Genomic DNA, 22,141 nt, shown 5'->3' on the forward strand with positions numbered 1-22,141 from the left:
ATGCAAAACATGAGCAACACAAACACATTCCCGAGGGCTGGTAAACTGGCCAGCAACGAATTCGTCAGGACTTTCAGGCCTGCTCAGACACATGTCAGTCGTTGGGTTGTGTGGAGAACGACGAAGGACTCACCAGGCAGAGAGTGAAGTGTGCGTAGGGGCCGCATCACGCGAAGTACCCGAATGAACCCGACTTTGATGCCTTTGATGTTCAAGATGGACAAGAACCTAGTATAACCAGTCAACATCCCTGCGAATTTAAGTTTGCTGCATACCCTGACGAAACGATGACAAAGTCGAGTCGGTTCCAGCCTTCGCTTAGGTACGCGCGCTGGCCAAAACAGAACCCCATCGCGATGATCTTGAACGTGGCTTCGGCGAGGAAGATGTAAAAGCTGACGCCGTTGCAGCTATCAATGAACCAGTTTATCCAGATCGTGTTGTTGGGTCCGTCCGCCCATGCGTCTGTGTAGTCTGTCAAGCCCAGAATCACCGTGTTGAAGATGACGCAGAACACGATGAACCGATCAAACCACTTCCACGTGACTATTCGGATGCAAGTCCGTCGTATGGGATGTTTTGTTGTGAGGCAGCCCAAGGCCATCCGTTGAAACTGACGGATCATCGCAGATTGCATGAGTCAAGGGTTTGGGGATACGAAAAAGCCATACCTTTCTGTGCTTGAGCTTGACAGCACTGTCTTGTCGCTCGGATGTCTCCATATGGACGTGTGCACACTGACCACGCGGGGGAGTCTGTTTGGTGTTGGCGGGGTCAAAGGCTGAAATGAAACTCCTGAAACCGATTCTGCTGCTTGTCGATGTCGATAAATATAGGTCTTAACATACTTTTACATGGCAAGGGCTCTCCAGGATACATGGAAAGTAACCCATCCAACACATCATTTCAAGTGTGTATAATCCCACCCAGGCACCTGTCACACTTCCAATACTGACAGTATTGTCAGCAACGTAAGCGGCGGATGCTGCAAAGTCTAGGCTGGCTTTGCCACGTGCATTTCATCGCAACAAACCGTCCGGCCACATAAAAACGAAAGTTAAATTACTAATTATTGTTGCGCAGAGGCGCTTGAAGGTGATGGGGGTTCGCAAGGAGGGTGGGCCACATGCGGAGGGGTTTGGGGTGTGGATGTGGTATCGTGCGGCGGCCGAGCAGTATCTGCAACTGCAGGGCCCCCAGGGAATAAATTGGTTTCTGTCGGAGGCGACAGGGGATCGGTTGCATCGATAGGTGCTGTGAAATCTGGAGACGGGAGCGATGAGACGTCTGCTTTAGTTGGCGAGGACAAAACATGGTTTAATGCCATAGGCGGACCATGTGGTACAGTGAGCATTGACAGTTCCGGACCTGGTGGATACATCGGTGGCCCTCCAGTAGCCACTCCGGTGGCTCGGCCGGGAAGCGAGGTCTGAGGTGAAAAGTTGGCTGGGATGGGCAATGTCAGTTCGTTCACCATGGTGAACAAACCCGTTGACGCCAAGCGGACGTCTGCTTCAGTCGGAGACGACAACGCCTGGTCAGTAGTAATTGGCAAACCGCCATGGGCGGTTGGTAGCAACGCGGTTGAAAAGTCTGTTTGAGTCGACACGGTAAGTCCACATGCCTTGTGTAGTACTGGCCGTTCCAGTGACGGCAATGCTGAACCAGATTGAGGCAGGACCAATGTTGGACGACCCCTCACTGGTACAAGGATCTCCGGGCCATCGTTTTCCTCTTCAATGGGCGGCGAGAACGCCGCCCGTCGAAGATTTCGCTTTGATAGGTTTCGCGCCCGGTTGAGTCGAAGGCGCGCGAGGAACCGGTGGATGACAATCGACGCTGTATATTCCTTGACATGCGACTTGTTGAGTTGCAGGAGGTTGGCTTGGTGTCGCTTGCCATGGTTTCGAAACCACATTTCGTCAAACTGTTTGTTGGCCCCAAGTCGTTCCATGACTTGGGTGATTTCAGCGTGCTTTTCGCGGTTGCCCTGATACAATCGTTCGTGTCAGAAGCGCTCAAAATCGCAATTGCATATCGTTGTACCTCTGCCAACACACGCTGTACGAGCGCACGCGGGACGTCTTTGAAATGAACGTACTTTTGATCGTACACTGGAATGTCCAATTCCCCTATGTTTGTTTTCGACATATTTAGTGCAATGCCTCATCCAGAGGTACTACGATATTATAGCAATGACCATGGCGCTGAAATACGATATACCAGAACATGAGAGTTCAAACAATAAGTTGTTTAAGGGTTCGTCTGGTAACCGGAAATATTGCAATATTCAGGCCCAAAGCGCCATTTTAGGGCCGAATTCAACAAATCTGATCAAAATTGAAAGATGTCTTGCTTGCAGAGTTTTAACCCAAATCCAATAATTCGACGTGATATTTACAGTACTCGCTGATAAGGTCCAAAACGCCACATTACAAAATGGACCTTTTACCTCCATTTTGAAAATTACATTTTGGTAAATCCCATTTTGCGAGAAAATGGAATATTATTTTTGAAATGTTACCAGACGTACCCTAATCAGATATCGACATTCCAAAAAATGATATATCACAATAGGACATATCCGAAATTCACCTTTGGCATTGAACTTCAACTGAAATGTCGTTGGGACGTACCGATGGCAATCACAACCCGACGACGAGTGAACCCTGGCACACCCTTGAACCCAAATGGCGGGTACACCGTGTACAAAAAGTCAGTGAGTTCGTCGGCCGTGATGATTCCCGTGCCGGACGGATCAAACTCGGCCCATCGGTCAGAGAATTCCGCCAACGTGTTGACGTTTACAGGGCAATCACTGGACGAGTCACCGATGGCATCGACGACAATCCCCGAAAACAAGTTGATCCCAATGTACCCCATAATCAAGTAAAACACATACATGAACGGGACAATCAGCCACGAGCCACACCCATCCAGTGGGACACACCCGTACGTGTCGTTGAAGCCGCACATGCTGGCGTTATACGATCGATCTTCGCAAGTCGGGTTGGTGGCTGGCACTTGGTTGTACATTTCCCACGTGAAGTTGTCCCAGTTTTCACCCGTGGAAAACCCAATCAGCGTTTGAAACGCCGTCCAAAAGTTCTGGAAACTTTGGTTTTCGTTGATCATGTTGCCGTCGAACGCGGTTTTGGCAAACAATTGGACAGCCACAGCAGCAAAGATGTAGTACAGCAAGCTGAGCAAACTCACCACATTCACGACAGCTGGCAGCGATACAATGAGCGTGTCAAACAGGTTCTTCATGATCCGCGCTTTCTTTATGAGGCGCAAGGCGCGGCCAACTCGGAACACGCGCACGACCGTGGCAGCCGACCCAACGTTGATGTCCATGCTTTGCAGAATCAGACTCAGAATCGTAAACACGACAATGAGAAAATCAAACCGGTTCCAGCCGTCTTCAAAGTACGCGAGCCCGTACCCGCCAAACTTAACTGCCGCCTCGACAGTAAAGATGACAGAAAACGCCAAGTTCAACGAGTTCAACGTCTCCGTCGTGGTCACGCTCGCGCCAAAGTACTGCGTCGCCATACACCCCGTGTTGACGAGAATCACGACCGTTATAAAGTGCTCGAAATACATATACGTGGCCACTTTATAGCACCCCTTTCGGGGGTAGGTCTTGGGGCACGGGTGCACGCGCTGGGGGGCCAGCGCCAGCACTTTGTTTTGGAGTTTGATCCACTGAATCTGCTCGTCCGTGACAATTGCCCCGTACGTTTCACGCGTAAAGCTGTCGCACAACACGCCAATGAACAAGTTCGTGATGAAAAACGCGCAGATGATCATGTACAGCCACCAGTACACCATGATGATCGGGTTGTAGTTGGCAATCGGCTGCATATTTTCCCCCACAGCGTCGACACACGCCAACGCCACGTTCGTCCATCCTTCCATGGTCGTCAGTTCGTACAACCCACCGATCGCCGCCAAAATATTGTCAAAGCTCTGCGGTGTCTGAGGCTTCCACGACGTGCCATTCTGCTTGGCAAAGCACAGGCAAATGTCTCGCGATGTCGGCGTAAAGTCGTCGGCAAAGGGGCCACAGCCGGGCTGGTTCCACACGGGTCGCAACACTTCTCTTTGCGGCTCGGTCAAGTCAGTCCACGGCCGTGGAAACGTCATCACGTCCAACTCCCCCAACACTGTCACATTGACAATGTTAAAGTCGCCGGTGTAATCCGTGGGGAACCACGGGGGGTTGACGGGGGTGCCGGTCCCGAGGCCATAATTGTACGGACTCACAGAGCACGTGTGGAGTGCGCCTTTGAACAAAGCGAGGGACATGAGGCCAAACAGAAACAGCATGAAGAACGCAAACATGAGCGCCCGGCCCATGTCTGGAATACACCGGAACAACGTGTTCACGACGATCTTCAACGACGGCAGTTTGTTGATCACGCGGAGGGGGCGCAGCGCCCGGAACGCCCGAAGGGACCGCAGGCCAGACAACGCGCCGCTCTTGGTATTGCCCAAACAAAACGGCAACACAGACACAAACACAATGAACCCGTCGAGGAGTCGCCACGAGTCTTTCACAAACGCATCGGGGCCTTGAATGAACCCCCGGGCGATCACGTTGAGCGCCATTTCCGTGGAAAAGAGGACGGCAAACACCAAATTGGACGTGTCCAAGACGAGTCCAAGGCCCTTGGTGGGGTCTTGCAGCGGCGAATCCAACGCCGTACCCACGCACGACACGAAAATGATCGAGCTCATCACGTATGTGTATTCTGGTCGGTTGAGAATGTAGTGGCAGAACTTTCGAATGGGATTCCTGTGGGAGAAGAGCAGTAGGCTCTTGCCGCGTGGAACAAGATGGGCCGGCGGGCCATCCAAAACATGTCGCATTGGTTGAAACGCGTGCACGATGTGCAGTCGCAAGAGTTTCCGCATCGCTCTCTTGGCCACGCGTACGCTTTTTGTGCCAATAGACGACTGCCGTTGATGGGTAATGGACCTTGCACATTGGTCTCCGTGGGGTCCGGCGTCGACGTCGTTCGGGGAAGGCAATTCGTCGCCGTTGCCGTCCATGACACTTTGCACCAAGATGGCGGAAAACATGTTCATGACAATGAACACCCCAAGGATAATTACAATTGACATGTACAGGGGGGACCACGCGCCCACGGCGATCCATCCGTCATACATGACGGCGGGGTAGTTGTCATACGTGAGGATTTGAAACACGGTGAATGCGGCCCACGGGAGCGAGTCAAAGTTGGATCGGTGCAGCCTCGTTTGCGGGTTCGAGTTGTTAAATGACATCGGGTAGTTGTCAGGGTCGAATTGGTATCGAGTGGCAAACAGCTATGTACAAAACCAACCCTGTCAAATACGGGCCCAATATGTAAGTAGGTGGGTAGGTGCGTACGTACCTCCATGCCCACGAGGCTAAAAATGAGCAAAAACAAGAGCAGAAACAGCAAAAAGTTGAGGATCTCGCCCAGCGATTGCAGAATCGCCGTGAGCAGTTGATTGAGTGACTTCCACATCCGCGCTAGCTTGAACGCCCTGGCCGCGCGAAACGCTGTGAAAAACCCCGCGGTCCCCACCGTGCCATCCACAAACGACGGTGGGTGCAACGCCGCTTCGATCGCCCCCATCACAAACGTCAGCAAGTCAAATCGGTTAAACTTGTCCCTACAAGAGAGGTACATAAATCCATGGGCGAGTTGTATTTCAAATAAAATCGAGAAGTTCCATCACATTCCGTTTGACTTTGAAACGGCGAGCTTTGAGTGATATGGAGGGTATTGAGGTGGTGGCATGTCGAACGTACTTCCAAAACCGAGACAACCCCATACCCCAGATCTTCAATGTCGACTCGATGCCAAAGTACATCATGAACGCAAAGTTGGCAATCTCGAACGCCTGCTTAGTCCGAATCGGAATGTCGTGGTGGTCCGCGGCCAAGATGAGGATGTTGGCCACCGTGGCTACGACGCCGCAATTCACAAAATGCTTGGAGCTCACGATGCGGAAAATACACTCGCGCCACGCTTGCATTCGCCGGCCTATTGTCGACTGCACGACGATGTCTCCGTGGATGGCAGCCGCCACCGACACTCTGGTCAGCAATTTCATTCCTGGGGCGTTCTCTAGGCGATGCATTGTACGCATGGGAAACCCAAATGTCAGTTGAGACACCAACTTGTTCCTGCAATCAGCCACTCGTCAGCCTTTCGCCACCGTCTCGAAGATTATGTGTGCTCTTACTCTGCCTTGAGCATGAGTTTGGCTTGCTGGTCTTTGGCTTTTTCAAACTCGGTAAATAGCACGGCCATGTTTAGCTGTAGCAAAAAGCACATGCCAATGTACAGCAACGCGGTAAAGTAGATGCCCGCGACCACGGGGCTGGCTGTGCCTTGTGTCTACACGATCGAAATTAGGGTCTGCACGAGAGCGATATTGTAGCATGCCAACAGAATCACGTACTGTTTGAGTGAGCACCATCCACCCCGATGCTGTAATTGTTTGGAGCAAGATCAACCACGTTCGCCCGAGGTTGTCGAAGCTTGCCAGCCCATAGTTCAAGTTGGAATTAAATAGCGCGTCATCGTTCATGTTGCCGTTCCAAGGCGGCTGAAGGAGGTAGTTGAAGCGCGGATTGCCCCGTTCGTCGAAGTTGGAGCCACACACTGTGTTGCCTTGGCATTGCCGACCAATGCCAAGCTCTTGATTGCATACCATAGGGATAACTTCCGAAGCATCCACGGGCCAAAAACAATCCATGGGCTCATCCCATACGTCGTTGAGTTTAGAGATTTGCGTGCCGTTGGGAAAGAGGCACTGGAACTGGTCGGGGGACTGCTGGACTAGCGAAATGTACGACGCATTCGGGGGGTAGTTGAACGTGCCGTTGGGCGGTAACACGACGGGGTAGGGCGTCACCCGACACCGAAAGTGGTACGCGCCTCGATAGATTTCCATGCCAAGGATGCCAAACACAAGCATGCAAAACATGAGCAACACAAACACATTCCCGAGGGCTGGTAAACTGGCCAGCAACGAATTCGTCAGGACTTTCAGGCCTGCTCAGACACATGTCAGTCGTTGGGTTGTGTGGAGAACGACGAAGGACTCACCAGGCAGAGAGTGAAGTGTGCGTAGGGGTCGCATCACGCGGAGAACTCGAATGAACCCAACTTTGATGCCTCTGATGTTCAAAATGGACAAGAACCTAAAACACGTCGTCAAGACCAGGCCAATTGAGCGAATTGTCTTTCTCATACCCTGACGTGACTATGACAAAATCAAGTCTGTTCCAACTTTCACTCAGGTACGCACGCTGGCCAAAACAGAACCCCATCGCGATGATCTTGAACGTGGCTTCGGCAAGAAAGATGTAAAAGCTGATGCCGTTGCAGCTGTCAATAAACCAGTTGATCCAGATCGTGGTATTGGGGCCGTCGGCCCACGCGTCTGTGTAGTCTGTCAAGCCGAGGATAACTGTGTTGAAGATGACGCAGGCGACGATGAACCGGTCAAACCACCTCCATGTGACAATTCGGATGCATATCCTTCGTATGGGGTGCTTGGTGGTGAGGCAGCCCAACGACAGTCTTTGAAACTGCTCTCGCAAGTGAGCCCAACACATTCCAAATAAGTTGAAAGGGATGTACCTTGTCAATGTGGTGGTGGCCCGCCACGTTCTCTTCACTTTGCACTTTGTTCGTCATGATCAAGGCATCCGAAGCGGCATGTTCGGGATCTCGGTGTGTCGGCTGTGACGGTTGGTATCTCTTGAAACCGTCCCAATGGTGGTTTCACCATTGAAACCAATTCCCAAGAAAAGTCATCCGCCCTAGGCCAAATCCATGAGGATGAGTGGGACTAGTGTTTCCTGCTGGTTTAACTTATGCTATTTGAGCTAACGTTAGCGTTATAGTTCTGTATGTGTATGTCTGCAAACTGGAGAGAAAACTCTAACGTATTGTCGGTGAAGTGCACATTGCACATTGTAAATGTTTCATGGCACATATCTAACGATTGATTTCTACGATGGGGGTGGTTGTTCTTGTGCCCCTTGATCGTCAGTGCACCCCCCATCATCCCCTTCGTCTTCCCCTCTTGATCGATGAGATTGCTGTGACGACGACGGATGTGCCAGCTTGGTGGATCCGTCATATGCGACGGATTTCGACAGGCGCCGGGTGCGTTCTAGACGCGCCTTGCCCAGAAACCGCTGAATGATCAGCGCGCTCGAGTACTCCCGCAACGGACTCCTTTCTTTCTGGACCAACGCGCGTTGGTGCTTTTTGCCGTGGGTTCGAAACCACATTTCGTCGAACTGCTTGTTGATGCCCTTCTCTTCCATGATTCGGGTGATTTCTGCATGCTTTTCTCGACTTCCCTGTGGCGAAGGTCAACATCGATCGATTAGCTTTGATCGGGACCAACTTACCTCGGCCAGGACTCGCTGAACTAAAGCTCGAGGCACGTCCTTAAAGTGAACGTACATGAGGTCGTAAATCGGAATCCCCAAGTCCCCTGCACAGCACATGGATCATGTCAGATTCACGCGGTCAAGACATCATTTTTGCCAACTGCAATCTTGCTTGCGTAGTAGTAAAAGGATGTGTATCAGGTTGAACTTCAATATGAGGTTCGTACAATCGACGCATAAAAAAATGATATATCAGGTGTACAAGTTGAACTTCAACTGCAGCATGAGGTTCGTACCATACAGAACAGAAAAATTATACTTCCTCTGTTCCTATATACTGTCGACAATTCAACACCATATTTTTCCATGTCACTGTCGACATTAACTGCCCTATGGTTGGCTCATGAAACACTTCTATGGATTTCATTGGTTTAGACCATTCTCGGTAAGATCAGATCATATTGCGTTAGTAATGGGTGAATTGACACTTCACACCCTTGTATTTTTTTTAATATAGTTCTTGTTCAAGATTTTATTGTAACGTTCATCCCGTTAAACAAAGTCAATTATTTTACACAAAACTATATTTTTGTGCGCTGTCAAACCCACAAATTCACCAATGTTTCATGCTCGTTCGAAATTGATACGTTCAATCAAATTCGAACAAGAAATGAAGTTTTGGGGTCATGTCGAAGTCAAATGTTGACAGCTTATGGAACAGAAGAAGTATATCAAGCCTATCAGGTTAATTACTATACGCATACTAGACGTTGGTACAAACGGGATCGATGCAGACGAGAAAATAATATGACAGATATTGCAGCACACAGAGCTTCAGCTGCAATGTCGTCTCTACGTACCAATGGCAATCACAACCCGACGACGGGTAAACCCCGGCACACCCTTGAACCCAAATGGTGGGTATACGGTGTACAAAAAGTCGGTCAGTTCGTCGGCCGTGATGAGTCCCGTGCCGGACGGATCGAATTGCGCCCACCGGTCGGAAAATTCTGCCAGCGTGTTCACATTCACGTATTCGCTGGACGCGTCGCCGATGGCGTCGACGACAATCCCCGAAAACAAGTTGATGCCCACGTAGCCCATGATGAGGAAGAAGATGTACATGAACGGCACAATGAGGCTGCTTCCGCATCCGTCTAGGGGGACACACCCGTACGTGTCGTTGAAGCCGCACATGCTGGCGTTGTACGACCGGTCTTCACATGTGGGGTTGGTCGCGGGCTTGACGTAGTACATTTCCCACGTAAAGTTGTCCCAGTTTTCACCCGTGGAAAACCCAATCAGCGTTTGAAACGCCGTCCAAAAGTTCTGAAAATTTTGGTTTTCGTTGACCATGCTGTTGTTGAACGCAGTTTTGGCAAACAATTGGACGGCCACGGCCGCAAAGATGTAGTACAGCAAGCTGAGCAAACTCACCACGTTCACGACAGCCGGCAGCGACACGATGAGCGTGTCAAACAGGTTCTTCATGATCTTGGCCTTTTTGATGAGGCGCAAGGCGCGGCCAACGCGGAACACGCGAATGACTGTGGCAGCCGACCCAAGGTTGATGTCCACCGCTTGCAAAATGAAGCTCACGATCGTAAACACGACAATTACAAAGTCGAACCGGTTCCAGCTGTCGTCGAAGTACACGCGACCAAATGCCCCGAGCTTGGCCACGGCCTCAATGGTAAAGATGACGGAAAAGACCGAATTCATTGCAGTCAACGCATGTTCAGTCGCGACGCTCTGGCCAAACACCTGAACCGCCATCGCAACCGTGTTGGTCATGATTACAGTCGTGATAAAGTGCTCAAAGTACGGATACGTGGACACTTTGTAGCACCACTTTCGCGCGTAGTGCTTGGGGCGCGGATGCACGCGCTGGGGGGACATGGCCAACACTTTGTTTTGGAGCTTGATCCACTGAATCTGCTCGTCCGTGACCATGGACCCGTACGTTTCCCGCGTAAAGCTGTCACACAACACGCCAATGAACAAGTTGGTGATGAAAAACGCGCAGATGATCATGTACAGCCACCAGTACACCATGATCATCGGGTTGTAGTTTTCAATCGGCTGCATGTTTTCGCCCACGGCATCGATACACGCCAAACACGTCGACGTCCACCCCTCCATCGTTGTCAGCTCAAACAACCCCATCACGGCAAACACAATGTTGTCAAAGCTCTGGGGCGCCATCAAGTCCCATGACGTGCCATTTTGGCCGGCAAAGCACAGGCAAATGTCTCGCGATGTCGGCATAAAGTCGTCGGCAAAGGGGCCACAGCCGGGCTGGTTCCACACGGGTCGCATGGCATCCTTTTGTGGGTCCGTCATCTTGGTCCACGGCCGTGGAAACGTCATCACATCCAGCTCCCCCAACACTGTCACATTAACAATGTTAAAGTCGCCGGTGTAATCCGTGGGGAACCACGGGGGGTTGACGGGGGTGCCGGTCCCGAGGCCATAATTGTACGGACTCACAGAGCACGTGTGGAGTGCGCCTTTGAACAAAGCGAGGGACATGAGGCCAAACAGAAACAGCATGAAGAACGCAAACATGAGCGCCCGGCCCATGTCTGGAATACACCGGAACAACGTGTTCACGACGATCTTCAACGACGGCAGTTTGTTGATCACGCGGAGGGGGCGCAGCGCCCGGAACGCCCGAAGGGACCGCAGGCCAGACAACGCGCCGCTCTTGGTATTGCCCAAACAAAACGGCAACACAGACACAAACACAATGAACCCGTCGAGGAGTCGCCACGAGTCTTTCACAAACGCATCGGGGCCTTGAATGAACCCCCGGGCGATCACGTTGAGCGCCATTTCCGTGGAAAAGAGGACGGCAAACACCAAATTGGACGTGTCCAAGACGAGTCCAAGGCCCTTGGTGGGGTCTTGCAGCGGCGAATCCAACGCCGTACCCACGCACGACACGAAAATGATCGAGCTCATCACGTACGTGTATTCTGGTCGGTTGAGAATCGACACACACAGTCTTCGAATCGGGTTGATGTGGGCAAACAGCATCAAACTCTTGCCTTGATTGGTTTGTCCATGTATAACGTCGTCTTTAGTGGGCGTGCCGATGATAGTCGGATCCTCGGGGTTGGCATTTTTCTCGTTGAGTCGAAGCAGCATCCGCATGGCCCGCCGCGCCGCCCTGATGCTTCTCGACCGCAGCTGGCTGGGCGGCGAGCGTCGGTCTGCCGATCTTTCGTCCACTGCCTTGTTGCTGGTCGGGTCGTGGGGGTTGTTGCCGCTGTCGCTGGTGATATCCACTTGATGCGACTCGGCGTTGCTGTCTTCGTTGCCGTCCATGACACTTTGCACGAGAATGGCGGAAAACATGTTCATGACAATAAACACCCCTGTGATGATTACAATCGACGCGAACACGGGGGACGATGCCCCCACGGCAATCCATCCGTCGTACATGACGGCGGGGTAGTTGTCGTACGTGAGAAACTGAAACACGGTGAACGCGGCCCACACAATCGAGTCAAAGTTGGACCGATGCAGCCTCGTTTGCGGGTTTGTGTTGTTGAACGCCATGGCAAAGTTGTCGGGGTCGAATTGGTACCGTGTGGCAAACAACTACACGAATTAACGCACGCTCAAACGACGAGGAAGCGTAGATATATATATATATATATATTGTGAATTCGCTAAAAACTTCGAAACTTCACATGGGTTGTCGAATCTCAATATTGAATCACGCTGAGTTCTGATTAGTTGAATATACTTGTCCTTCCACACAAAATCCAAAAATGGATGATCCAAAATAGCGTCGATTCATGATTCGATTCGGCGGCGAGATTCGATTTGATGGGGTCTGGAAATTTGTACCGAATCCATAATATATATAGATATACAGCACGTACTTCCATGCCCACGAGGCTAAAGATGAGCATAAACAGCAGCAAAAACAACAAAAAGTTGAGAATCTCGCCCATGGAGCTGACAATCGCAGACAGGAGTTGGTTGAGCGACTTCCACTTTCGAGCGAGTTTGAACGCGCGGGCGGCGCGGAACGCCGTGAAAAAGCCATTGCCCCCGGGGGTGCCATCAATACATGCGGGGGGGTTGGTCGCAGCTTCGATCACGCCCATCACGAACGTAAGCAGGTCGAACCGATTGAACTTGTCCCTACAAAATCGCCGTTCAAAACACCCGATTTTTCGTCCGTGTGGATGATCCTAATACGTACGTCCAGAACCGGCGAAACCCGAGCCCGACGATCTTCATGATGGATTCGACCCCGAAGTACAGCATGAAGATAAAGTTGACCGTTTCAAAGTTATTTTGAGTCGTCAAGTCAATGTCGTGGTAGTCCATCGCGAGCACCAAAATGTTGGCGACGGTCACGACCAGCCCAAAGTTGACAAACGCCCACGATGTCACGAGGCGATACATCCGCTTACGAAAGTCAAGCCACCGCCGCCCCAACGACGACTGGATCATAATGTCGCCCTGCTGGGCTGCCACGATGCTCACTCGCTGGAGCAGTTGCGTGCTATGAATTTTGAGCGGATGGCGCCGCTTGGATAATGGGATCGTCGCAAGCACCTTGGACAAGCATTCCCTACGCATACACAAACACACGAGTTTGGTATGGTTCTGGGGAATGACCCCCCTTCGAGGGAGGGGGGCATGCTCCTCGTCGTCGTCCTAAATCAGTCGGCATACCGTTCGTTTTCGAGGAGAAAGGCTTGCTTGTTTTTGGCCCTTTCGAACTCAGTAAACAGCACGGCCATGTTTAGCTGTAGCAAGAAACACATGCCAATGTACAGCAACGCGGTAAAGTAGATGCCCGCGACCACGGGGCTGGCTGTGCCTTGTGTCTACAAGATAAGGATTAGGGTCTGCACGTGAGCGATATTGAAGCAGGCCAATAGAATCACGTACTGTTTGAGTGAGCACCATCCATCCCGATGCTGTGATTGTTTGGAGTAAGATCAACCACGTTCGCCCGAGGTTGTCGAAGCTTGCCAGCCCATAGTTCAAGTTGGAATTAAATAGCGCGTCGTCGTTCATGTTGCCGTTCCAAGGCGGCTGAAGGAGGTAGTTAAAGCGTGGGTTGCCACGTCCGTCAAAGTTGGAGCCACAGATGGTACCGCCATGGCATTGTCGACCAATGTCCAGTTGCTCATTGCATACCATGGGAATTGCTTCCGATGTATCGACGGGCCAAAAGCAATCCGTGGGCTCGTCCCATACGTTGTTGAGTTGAGATATTTGCGTGCCGTTGGGAAAGAGGCACTGGAACTGGTCGGGGGACTGCTGGACTAGCGAAATGTACGACGCATTCGGGGGGTAGTTGAACGTGCCGTTGGGCGGTAACACGACGGGGTAGGGCGTCACCCGACACCGAAAGTGGTACGCGCCTCGATAGATTTCCATGCCAAGGATGCCAAACACAAGCATGCAAAACATGAGCAACACAAACACATTCCCGAGGGCTGGTAAACTGGCCAGCAACGAATTCGTCAGGACTTTCAGGCCTGCTCAGACACATGTCAGTCGTTGGGTTGTGTGGAGAACGACGAAGGACTCACCAGGCAGAGAGTGAAGTGTGCGTAGGGGTCGCATCACGCGGAGAACTCGAATGAACCCAACTTTGATGCCTTTGATATTCAAGATGGACAAGAACCTAGTATAACCTGTCAACATCCCTGCGAATTTAGGGTTGCTACATACCCTGACGAAACGATGACAAAGTCGAGTCGGTTCCAGCCTTCGCTTAGGTACGCGCGCTGGCCAAAACAGAACCCCATCGCGATGATCTTGAACGTGGCTTCGGCGAGGAAGATGTAAAAGCTGACGCCGTTGCAGCTATCAATGAACCAGTTTATCCAAATCGTGTTGTTGGGTCCGTCTGCCCATGCGTCTGTGTAGTCTGTCAAGCCCAGAATCACCGTGTTGAAGATGACGCAGAACACGATGAACCGATCAAACCACTTCCACGTGACTATTCGGATGCATATCCTTCGTATGGGGTGTTTTGTCGTCAAGCACCCAAGCGAAATGCGCTGAAACTACAGCCAAAAGCACAAGTAGAAGTGGTCAAAAACACCCTGACAAGAGGCACCAATCACACGACCATACCTTTCTGTGGCGAGCAGTTGTCTCCTCCTGCCTCTCCATCTTGGACTCGTACTTGTCGGAGCCCATGATGTCGATTATGGTTCTGCCTGTCGTCGCCGCTCCCGCACTGGAAGCTGGCCGTCGTCTGTAGCTTCTGCAAATGCACGTGTCCGTTGGCTGCAGGCGATGAAACGCCTCCAAGTGTGAAACCCTTCGTCCGAAACGAATCCGTTACACTCGCGCCCAGGATTCATTTATTCATCTTCAATAAATGATGATGGCGATTCGCATTTACAACACTATTTCCCGATCAAGTTGGACTGTTTTTCCAAAAACGAGCTGTATTGATCTATGTATAGCCTGTCTGGTAACTGGAACTATTGCAATATTCAGCCCCAAAACCCCATTTTGGGGCCGAATTCAACAAATCTGATCAATATTGAAACATGTCATGTTCAAAGAGTTTTAACCCAAATCCAATACTACGTAGTAATTCCAAGTGGGATTTACTCCTTTAGGTGGTCCTAAAAAAACGCCAATATTACAAAATGGACTTTTACCTCCATTTTGAAAATGGCATTTTTCGTTTATCCCATTTTGCCAAAAAATGGAATACTATTTTTGAAAAGTTACCAGACGGGCCCTTAATAAATACTTCGTACTACGTAGTACTACGTATTAATAATAGTAGGTCTTATCTCCGGAAGAATGAGTTGGTTTCAGTTGGTCAGCGACATATTAAAGAGCCGAGAGCACATTTCGAAATTATAATGCGTAATCCCTGCTGATCTGGATCTGTTGACCTGATCAGCCACCGCCTCATTTCCAAAATACCGCCCAAGTACGGTATATTTTTACCGCGAGACGGCAAATCGGCCATTTTTACCGTTTTGAGAACACCGAATGGCAAAATACAGGAGCCAATCATTGACTACACTACTTGAAGTATATTCACCAATCAAATGCAAGCATGGATATCTCACTAGTTAGATATCCTCTCAGAAGCACGGTTTAGAGCATATGCAGAGCAATTGAGATTGGAGTTGCCTCCTTTGAAGACCCTACTGACTGGGTTGAGCGACACTGCTCGTGAGCAGTTTTTTGTACCATTCGAAGTCAACAAGAGGGCAAATTAACTCTCCATGCAGCTTAAAATTCTCAGTTTCGTTCTCATCAACATGAGCTCTAGTCCGTATCACTATGTACGTTGGGATTACTTGAGCGTAGGGCCCAATTCGTTGTCTATGTCGTTGTTCCATGCTTCCATCAGCCAAATCACCATAACCGGACGGTCCTGTTATGCGGATTATGTCCCGTTTTCAGCTTTGGGAAAAGAAGTGCAGTAAAATTCAGTGAGGGCAAATGTCAAAATATTGTCTGATTATACGTAGTACCGTCGCACCATTGGGGATTCTAAGAGTGGCACGATATTGTCCTTTTCGCTGAAATTTGGACGTGGCAGCTGATTCGAGAATCATGATTTGAGGGTCTGAATTAAAGCATTTTCAATGGATAGTATACAAAGTTCAAGATGAACAAATGACGGGCCAAACTGTATCAAACGATGATTGGTTGAAACGTCTTGTTCTTGCACTTTGATTGGCTAGAACATTCTCAAATATCCATTGGTCCAATTCATTCGATTCTCGACTATTACGAGCGTCTCCAACGGCGTTTGTATTTCTACAGTATTTCAATTCGAAGTTACGGATATAGAATAGAAACTCTTGCTCTATCCGGAGGGTTTGTTGCTATTTCACGAGAAAATAGAGATTCTGCGGGACGAAATAATTTTTCAAAAGTCCGGATAGTGCCAAAATAGCAACCGTAAAAACGAAGTTTAACCTACCATGCTTTAGCATTATAGGTTCGAATTTACCCTTGGAGATGCTCTAAATACTAGTCGCAAGTCCAACTAGTCCCATTATTACAACACATCGTCCTCCTCTTCTTCGTCCTTGTCAGCGAAAAACTGCTCCTTGATCGCATTCAGCTGCTCGTCCAGCGGCCCCATGCGTGCGTTGACTGCATCCATCCCCCGCGCGCCCAACTTGTTGACAATACCCACCAGCTGCACCGCCTTTTCACCCACGTGCACCGTTGCGGACGCTAAAACCCATGCACACATTTCATTCTATTGCAACAATACACGAGTTCGTGTACCTCGAATCTTCTTGGCTCGCACAGTCTTGTCCAACACACGGAGCTCTTCGTCTGCAAAGTCCAGCGCGGCGGCCGCCAATATCGCCGCCGCATCAATCAATTCATCGCCTACAGACACAACATCACAATCATCAGCGCTTGATGATTCAAACAAATTGCAACGACATGTATATATATATATATATTGCATTCTTCCATCATCCCCTCCATATATATGTATATATATTGCATTATTCCACCATCCCCTCCATATATATATATATATATATCATCGCATTCTTCCATCCTCAACAACGTTGACAAATCCCCAAACGATTCCTTTAACACGTTCAATCGTTTTCCACTCGTACAGGTCGTCACCCCTCCAACTTTCGACCATACAAAAAGGAACAGTCGATTTGCCAAATCATCACTTCATATATATATATATATTAAAGATCAAATGACACTGTACCACCATATCCGACAATATATATATATATACCGTGCTTGTCGTATTCCTGGGGAATGTTTAGCGTCGCCATGCGTGCCAGTTCGTCGTCGTACGTCTTGTTCTTGAAGATCTTGTGTTTCAGTTTCACCTACGGATCCATCCCACGTGGTCGTTCATATATCCTTATTTCTTGGGTATATATATATACCGCGTCCTTGAGCAAGTTGGTAAACTTGTCAATCACTTCAATCTTGTTCTTGTTCTGCGCCGACAGCACCACGGGGGCGTTGACAATCTGGTCGTATTTTTGTGTCAGCTGGGATACGTCGTTGGCAAGGGTCGACAGCGACCACAGACGCAGGTACGCGTGTCCAGCGTCCATGCGCTGTTGCTCGTTGAAGTACCAGTCCCGAGTATCCTTGTTCTTGATCAAAAGTCTACGCATCAAGTCATTCGACTCATATATATATACTCATAGAATGCTCGATCGAGTAGTTCGTATATATATATAGAAGGGACCGTACCGAGCTGACCACGTTTGATTGGCATCCACCCCCAACGTTAACCCAAACGCGTCCAACTGTACAACAATGCGTTCATATAAATAAATATATATCAATGATTTTTCATATATATTAAATACCCTTTTGGCGGCGTCCGTGGCGTACTGCACCGCTTGCTACAAACAGAGATATAAATATATATATATATATTCGAGCGTATATCCTTGGCATAAATCATACGAACTCGAGTCATGTAGTATATGAATATTATATAGTCCATTGATATAGGTATATATATATATAACAGTCAATTCGCCACTCCATGGAAATATATGTGTACTTCTGAAGGATACAGTATATATATACATATATACTGTACACATATATTCAGTTTATATATATATATATATATATATAAACTGAAATAAGACCACGTAATAACGATATCCATATTCAAGCCCAGTGGCCACTCGCTTCAATAACACACACACACACCCAAGCGGCAAACACAACAGACTCGACCACAATACTGTAGACCACATATTATAGACCACAATACTGTAGACCACATATTATAGACCACATATTATAGACCACATATTATAGACCACATATTATAGACCACAATACTGTAGACCACATATTATAGACCACATCCTTTTTAGCCAGACAGCAACATATAAACTAGACAACATACCGCTTCCGTCGTGAATTGGACAGTCAAGAGGTCTTGGATGGTCGTGTTGATGGCGTCAATATTATCCACAAGTTTCTTGTTCAAGTCCTTTCGCGCCTTCTTCTCGAGCTGTTCCACCATGGTCATGCCGCCGCCCGTCGCCTTGACCGTGTCCTCTCCAAAGATGTCGTGCACGGCGTCCGACGCGGCCGCCAGTTCCGCCGCCATCTGGTCCTTTACCGACCGCACGGGCGCCGCGCCTCCATCTCCGTTGGGGGCGGTCCGCATCCCACTTCCACCCGCGGCACCTACGACATCCGTATGTCATATATATATATATATATATATATATATTGTGATTTAGCAATATATCGTTGTGATCTAGTCTTGGTGTATTTTTGATTCTAAACCTGGAGCGACGTGGAGAAAAGAGTCGACACAACCAAATAAAAATATATCGGCAGAAGAATTGATCCAATCAGATTGCAGGGCACCACCCGCATATACATTTAATTAGTGTGAAATCTAAATTAGTGTGACACCACAGAACACGTTTTTACATACAACATTCACGACAACGACTTGATAAGGGATTTGGCGGAAATCACCATAAGTCCTAATGTTGAGTAAGGGGACAATACCAGATTGGATCATTTGCTGGTGATGCATGACCATGGCGAACATTTGCTCCATCGACACGCCGCCCATCGGACCACCCGACACCGGTGGGGTCGGCGCTTGAGGTGGCGGCGGCTACAGCATTGTGAGTTGCTCAACGGGGATAAAAAGATATTATGCATTCGATTCGAACTGAGCAGTCTAGGAGCAAGCCAAACTCAGACAATCGACTAGCCAATGAAATGTCTTCAATCCTAACTTCCAACCAATGGTAGTCCAAGGCTTTGTCCCAGTTGAACGATTTACTATATTCATTTTTCGTATTTTTGTATACATTGCATGGTATATATATATATACAATTGTTCTTCATGTTGAAGTGTGATTTGTCACCTTGGATGATTTTGGCAAATCAAAACAACTATTCCGAAAAAGAGGATTCTGATTGGTTAATAATATTCAAACTTTGGGGTGGCTTTATAAATTCCCCCGGTCACTGCAAAAGAGGGGACTTGTAACAAACAACTGGTAATATTGTAATGTATTGATTCTAAACTGGAGCGTTATGGACAATGTGTTGTCAACACAACCAAATATACATGTACACAAGAATCGCATTGAGCCAATCAGATAGCAGGACACCCTCGTCAAATTAGTGTGTGACTTCAATTAGTGTGATAACAGTCACCACCCGACACCGTTTTACATACAAAATTCAGTACAAAGAATCGATGATAGATTTGGCGAAAATCAGCACCCAAGTACGATTTTTAAAAAAATTCAAAAATATAAAACCATTCTTTGAATTACAAAAGGATCTTTTGGTCACATAGATCAAACACAGATTTAAAAATATCGACCTGCGCTCCAATCCCTTCTTTCAGATGCAATATCAATGCCATACATAAACTAGGGTCAACACGTACGCCAGGGTCGTTGGGGGACACGGCGTCAGGAGTAGCAAGCACGGATGCATCGAAACCTTCGGCTTTCATTTTGAGCTCCACTTGTTCCACGGGCATGCCCATCGACATCAACTTAAAGTACTTTTTGAATGCCGGGTCATCCTTGACGAGTAACGGAATGTACGGGGCCGCCACAGGTTGCAACAAGGCGGGGGCAGCTCCCGGAAACGCAAACCCCCCTCCGTTCACGGCTGGCGGCTACACACGATATTCAGTTTGTGGTTTCAAAGAACTTTCCACAGAACATTTGGTCGGGGGTACGAACCCCGGGGTCGTGGGGGGAGACTTTCTCGGGGTGGTCCAGCAGATCCGGGTCGAGGCCTTCAGCTTCCATCTTCATTTTGATTTGGTCCACTGGTATGTGCATCTCTTGGAGCTTAAAGTACTTTTTGAATTTCGGGTCCTCGCCCACCGTCAGCGGCAAGTACGCCCCTGGCGGTGCCTACCGTCGAAATACCATTTCATCGTTATCGACATCAACACATTTCACTCTGAAAGTAAAGAATGAGCATGCATGAATCTATTACTGTACGTCGAGTATTATTGCAAACATATTGGTTTCACACTCTTGGCATGCATCAATTGTTGGTCCAACAATCAAAATATTTTTTTCGAAATAAAAATATATATATTCTCATTATCCGGTCGGACACGGACCAACACTCCTGAGATGAGACTGCTGTTTTCGAAAAATACAACTAAAACGTATTGTGAATTATATCTATAAAACTCCCAAAATCAAGAGTTCTGATTGGTTGAATATACTTTTGTTCTTTCTGTAAGAGCCAATCAAATAATCCATTATAAAACTTCCAAAATCAAGAGTTCTGATTGGTTGAATATACTTTTGTTCTTTCTGTAAGAGCCAATCAAATAATCCATTTAAAAATGAATTAGCCATTCGCGTCGGCGTGATTCGACCACGTCTGGAAATCCACGAGTCCACAATATAATATCCACAGATTCTCAAAGCTAAAGCATAAAGTGCACTCACTGTACCCCTGGGTCGTTGGGGGAGATCGCCGTGGGGGTGTCGAGCAGCGCGGGCGGCACGCCTTCGACCTCCATTTTGGCCTTAATCTGGTCCACGGGCATGGCCATCTTGAGCAGTTTAAAGTACTTTTTGAACTTGTCGTCGTTCTGCACCAGCAGCGGCGTATAAATCACCACCGGCGGCGGCGGCGGCATCATCATCATCATGGGCGGCATCGTGGACGACGACGACGACGACGTTGGAGGTGCGCCGCCACCGCTAAAGTTGGCGCGCTGTTCCAACGCCTCCAGCTTGTGCATGAGTTTTTCCAGCTCATGTTGTTTGAGCGACGCCGACTTTTGAAGGAGCGTCGACGACGTGGACGACGCTTGCTGCTGTGTCTCTTGGGTCTGCTGCATCGTCGTCACGCGACCGGCCAGCTCCTGCATGTTCACCTGGGACTTCATCATTTCCTCGAGCTGCGCCTTGAGTCCCGAGATTTCATTGGACGACTTGAGCACGTCGGTGGATTTCGAGCTCAACTTGACGAGTTGGGCAATTTGCTCCTCTGTGAGGCCAGGAATCATCATGCTACCGCTGCCATCTACAGATTCATGAGCATTCCACAGATAGATGCATGTGTGTGTGTGTACTTTGAAACACTTGGGACGACCCGCGAAATAACGCGGAGCCACGGCCGCTCCTCCGTCGGCTCAGCGCGTCCGCCTTCTCCTCTTCCTCCTCCTCGTCGTCGTCGTCCTCGTATTCGCTCTCGCTCTCGCTTTCCTCCTTTAGATATACCTTGATGCAGTGATCCCGATGGGCTTTGAAATGGCGACGCAAGCAGCCCTGGACATGGCACGACGTCAACGACATGTCAACAACGGTCTCGAACGTACATTGTCGCAGTACACGACGGAATTGCACTTGGTGCATGGGAAGGTCGCGCCTTCCGTCTGGCAGTACGCACATTCCTCGGGCTGGCCGTGCCCTTGGAGCGCGCGCATCAACTCATCGTCGCTATCGCTCTCTGCCATGGTTCGAAGATACCTGACGATGATTGACGCAACCGACAAGTGGAAACAAGTCTCACCCCTCCCAGTGTGGTCTTTAAATGTTTGGACTAGTGATAGAAACTGACTGTCGTTTTATTCCGACATGGACATGCTCCGGGGGTTTTGGGACGGTAGACATGTACCAACCCACTTCGTCGGTTACCGACGAAGTGGTGACGGCAGTCGCCGAGCACAAGTCATGGGACTTCCTCGTCATGCATGCTAACGTATCAGACGATCATGTCTTC

The 22,141-nt window shown here is 49.1% G+C and overlaps 3 protein-coding genes across 4 annotated transcripts in view; all 3 read right to left on the minus strand.

Annotated features, from left to right (window-relative positions):
* The window catches only part of H257_13694, a gene marked incomplete at its 5' end in the record, with an annotated part of 9,082 nt that extends 1,376 nt beyond the window's left edge, over positions 1-7,706 (minus strand). Inside the window, 8 exons of one of the 2 annotated variants that reach the window (XM_009841317.1) lie at positions 2,637-5,334; positions 5,403-5,667; positions 5,807-6,184; positions 6,244-6,398; positions 6,463-7,061; positions 7,113-7,207; positions 7,260-7,597; positions 7,650-7,706. In XM_009841317.1, the coding sequence (XP_009839619.1) occupies positions 2,637-5,334; positions 5,403-5,667; positions 5,807-6,184; positions 6,244-6,398; positions 6,463-7,061; positions 7,113-7,207; positions 7,260-7,597; positions 7,650-7,706 (4,585 nt within the window). Of the gene's footprint in view, positions 1-2,595; positions 5,335-5,402; positions 5,668-5,806; positions 6,185-6,243; positions 6,399-6,462; positions 7,062-7,112; positions 7,208-7,259; positions 7,598-7,649 lie in introns of both variants that reach the window. The other variant, XM_009841318.1, reaches the window with a different exon arrangement.
* A 239-nt stretch (positions 7,707-7,945) lies between these two features.
* H257_13695 (hypothetical protein) lies at positions 7,946-14,702 on the minus strand. Its single transcript, XM_009841319.1, has 10 exons — positions 14,531-14,702; positions 14,123-14,460; positions 13,981-14,075; positions 13,331-13,926; positions 13,112-13,266; positions 12,633-13,007; positions 12,307-12,571; positions 9,274-12,019; positions 8,432-8,517; positions 7,946-8,380 (listed from the first exon to the last, which is right to left on the minus strand). The coding sequence occupies exons 1-10, from the start codon at positions 14,594-14,596 to the stop codon at positions 8,024-8,026; spliced, it is 5,079 nt and encodes a 1,692-aa protein (XP_009839621.1). The 5' UTR covers positions 14,597-14,702; the 3' UTR covers positions 7,946-8,023.
* A 1,646-nt stretch (positions 14,703-16,348) lies between these two features.
* On the minus strand, positions 16,349-21,937 carry H257_13696 (hypothetical protein). Its single transcript, XM_009841320.1, has 13 exons — positions 21,738-21,937; positions 21,492-21,687; positions 20,865-21,442; positions 20,131-20,307; positions 19,827-20,063; positions 18,926-19,037; positions 18,306-18,592; positions 17,749-17,784; positions 17,630-17,685; positions 17,314-17,542; positions 17,157-17,253; positions 16,673-16,780; positions 16,349-16,618 (listed from the first exon to the last, which is right to left on the minus strand). The coding sequence occupies exons 1-13, from the start codon at positions 21,873-21,875 to the stop codon at positions 16,437-16,439; spliced, it is 2,433 nt and encodes an 810-aa protein (XP_009839622.1). The 5' UTR covers positions 21,876-21,937; the 3' UTR covers positions 16,349-16,436.
* Between the last annotated feature and the right edge of the window lie 204 nt (positions 21,938-22,141).

This window comes from Aphanomyces astaci, assembly GCF_000520075.1.
Source record: "Aphanomyces astaci strain APO3 unplaced genomic scaffold supercont1.50, whole genome shotgun sequence".
Classification (NCBI taxonomy): Eukaryota; Oomycota; class Saprolegniomycetes; order Saprolegniales; family Verrucalvaceae; genus Aphanomyces; species Aphanomyces astaci.

Coding starts and splice junctions, on each gene's coding strand:
- H257_13695 (XM_009841319.1), bottom strand. CDS start 14,596: ATGGGCTCCGACAAGTACGAGTCCAAGATGGAGAGGCAGGAGGAGACA. Junction 13,927..13,980: donor CACACTTCACTCTCTGCCTG/GTGAGTCCTTCG, acceptor GTGTCTGAGCAG/GCCTGAAAGTCCTGACGAAT. Junction 12,572..12,632: donor GGGTTTCGCCGGTTCTGGAC/GTACGTATTAGG, acceptor GCGATTTTGTAG/GGACAAGTTCAATCGGTTCG.
- H257_13696 (XM_009841320.1), bottom strand. CDS start 21,875: ATGGCAGAGAGCGATAGCGACGATGAGTTGATGCGCGCGCTCCAAGGG. Junction 21,688..21,737: donor CCGTCGTGTACTGCGACAAT/GTACGTTCGAGA, acceptor TGCCATGTCCAG/GGCTGCTTGCGTCGCCATTT. Junction 17,543..17,629: donor AATCAAACGTGGTCAGCTCG/GTACGGTCCCTT, acceptor CTTGATGCGTAG/ACTTTTGATCAAGAACAAGG.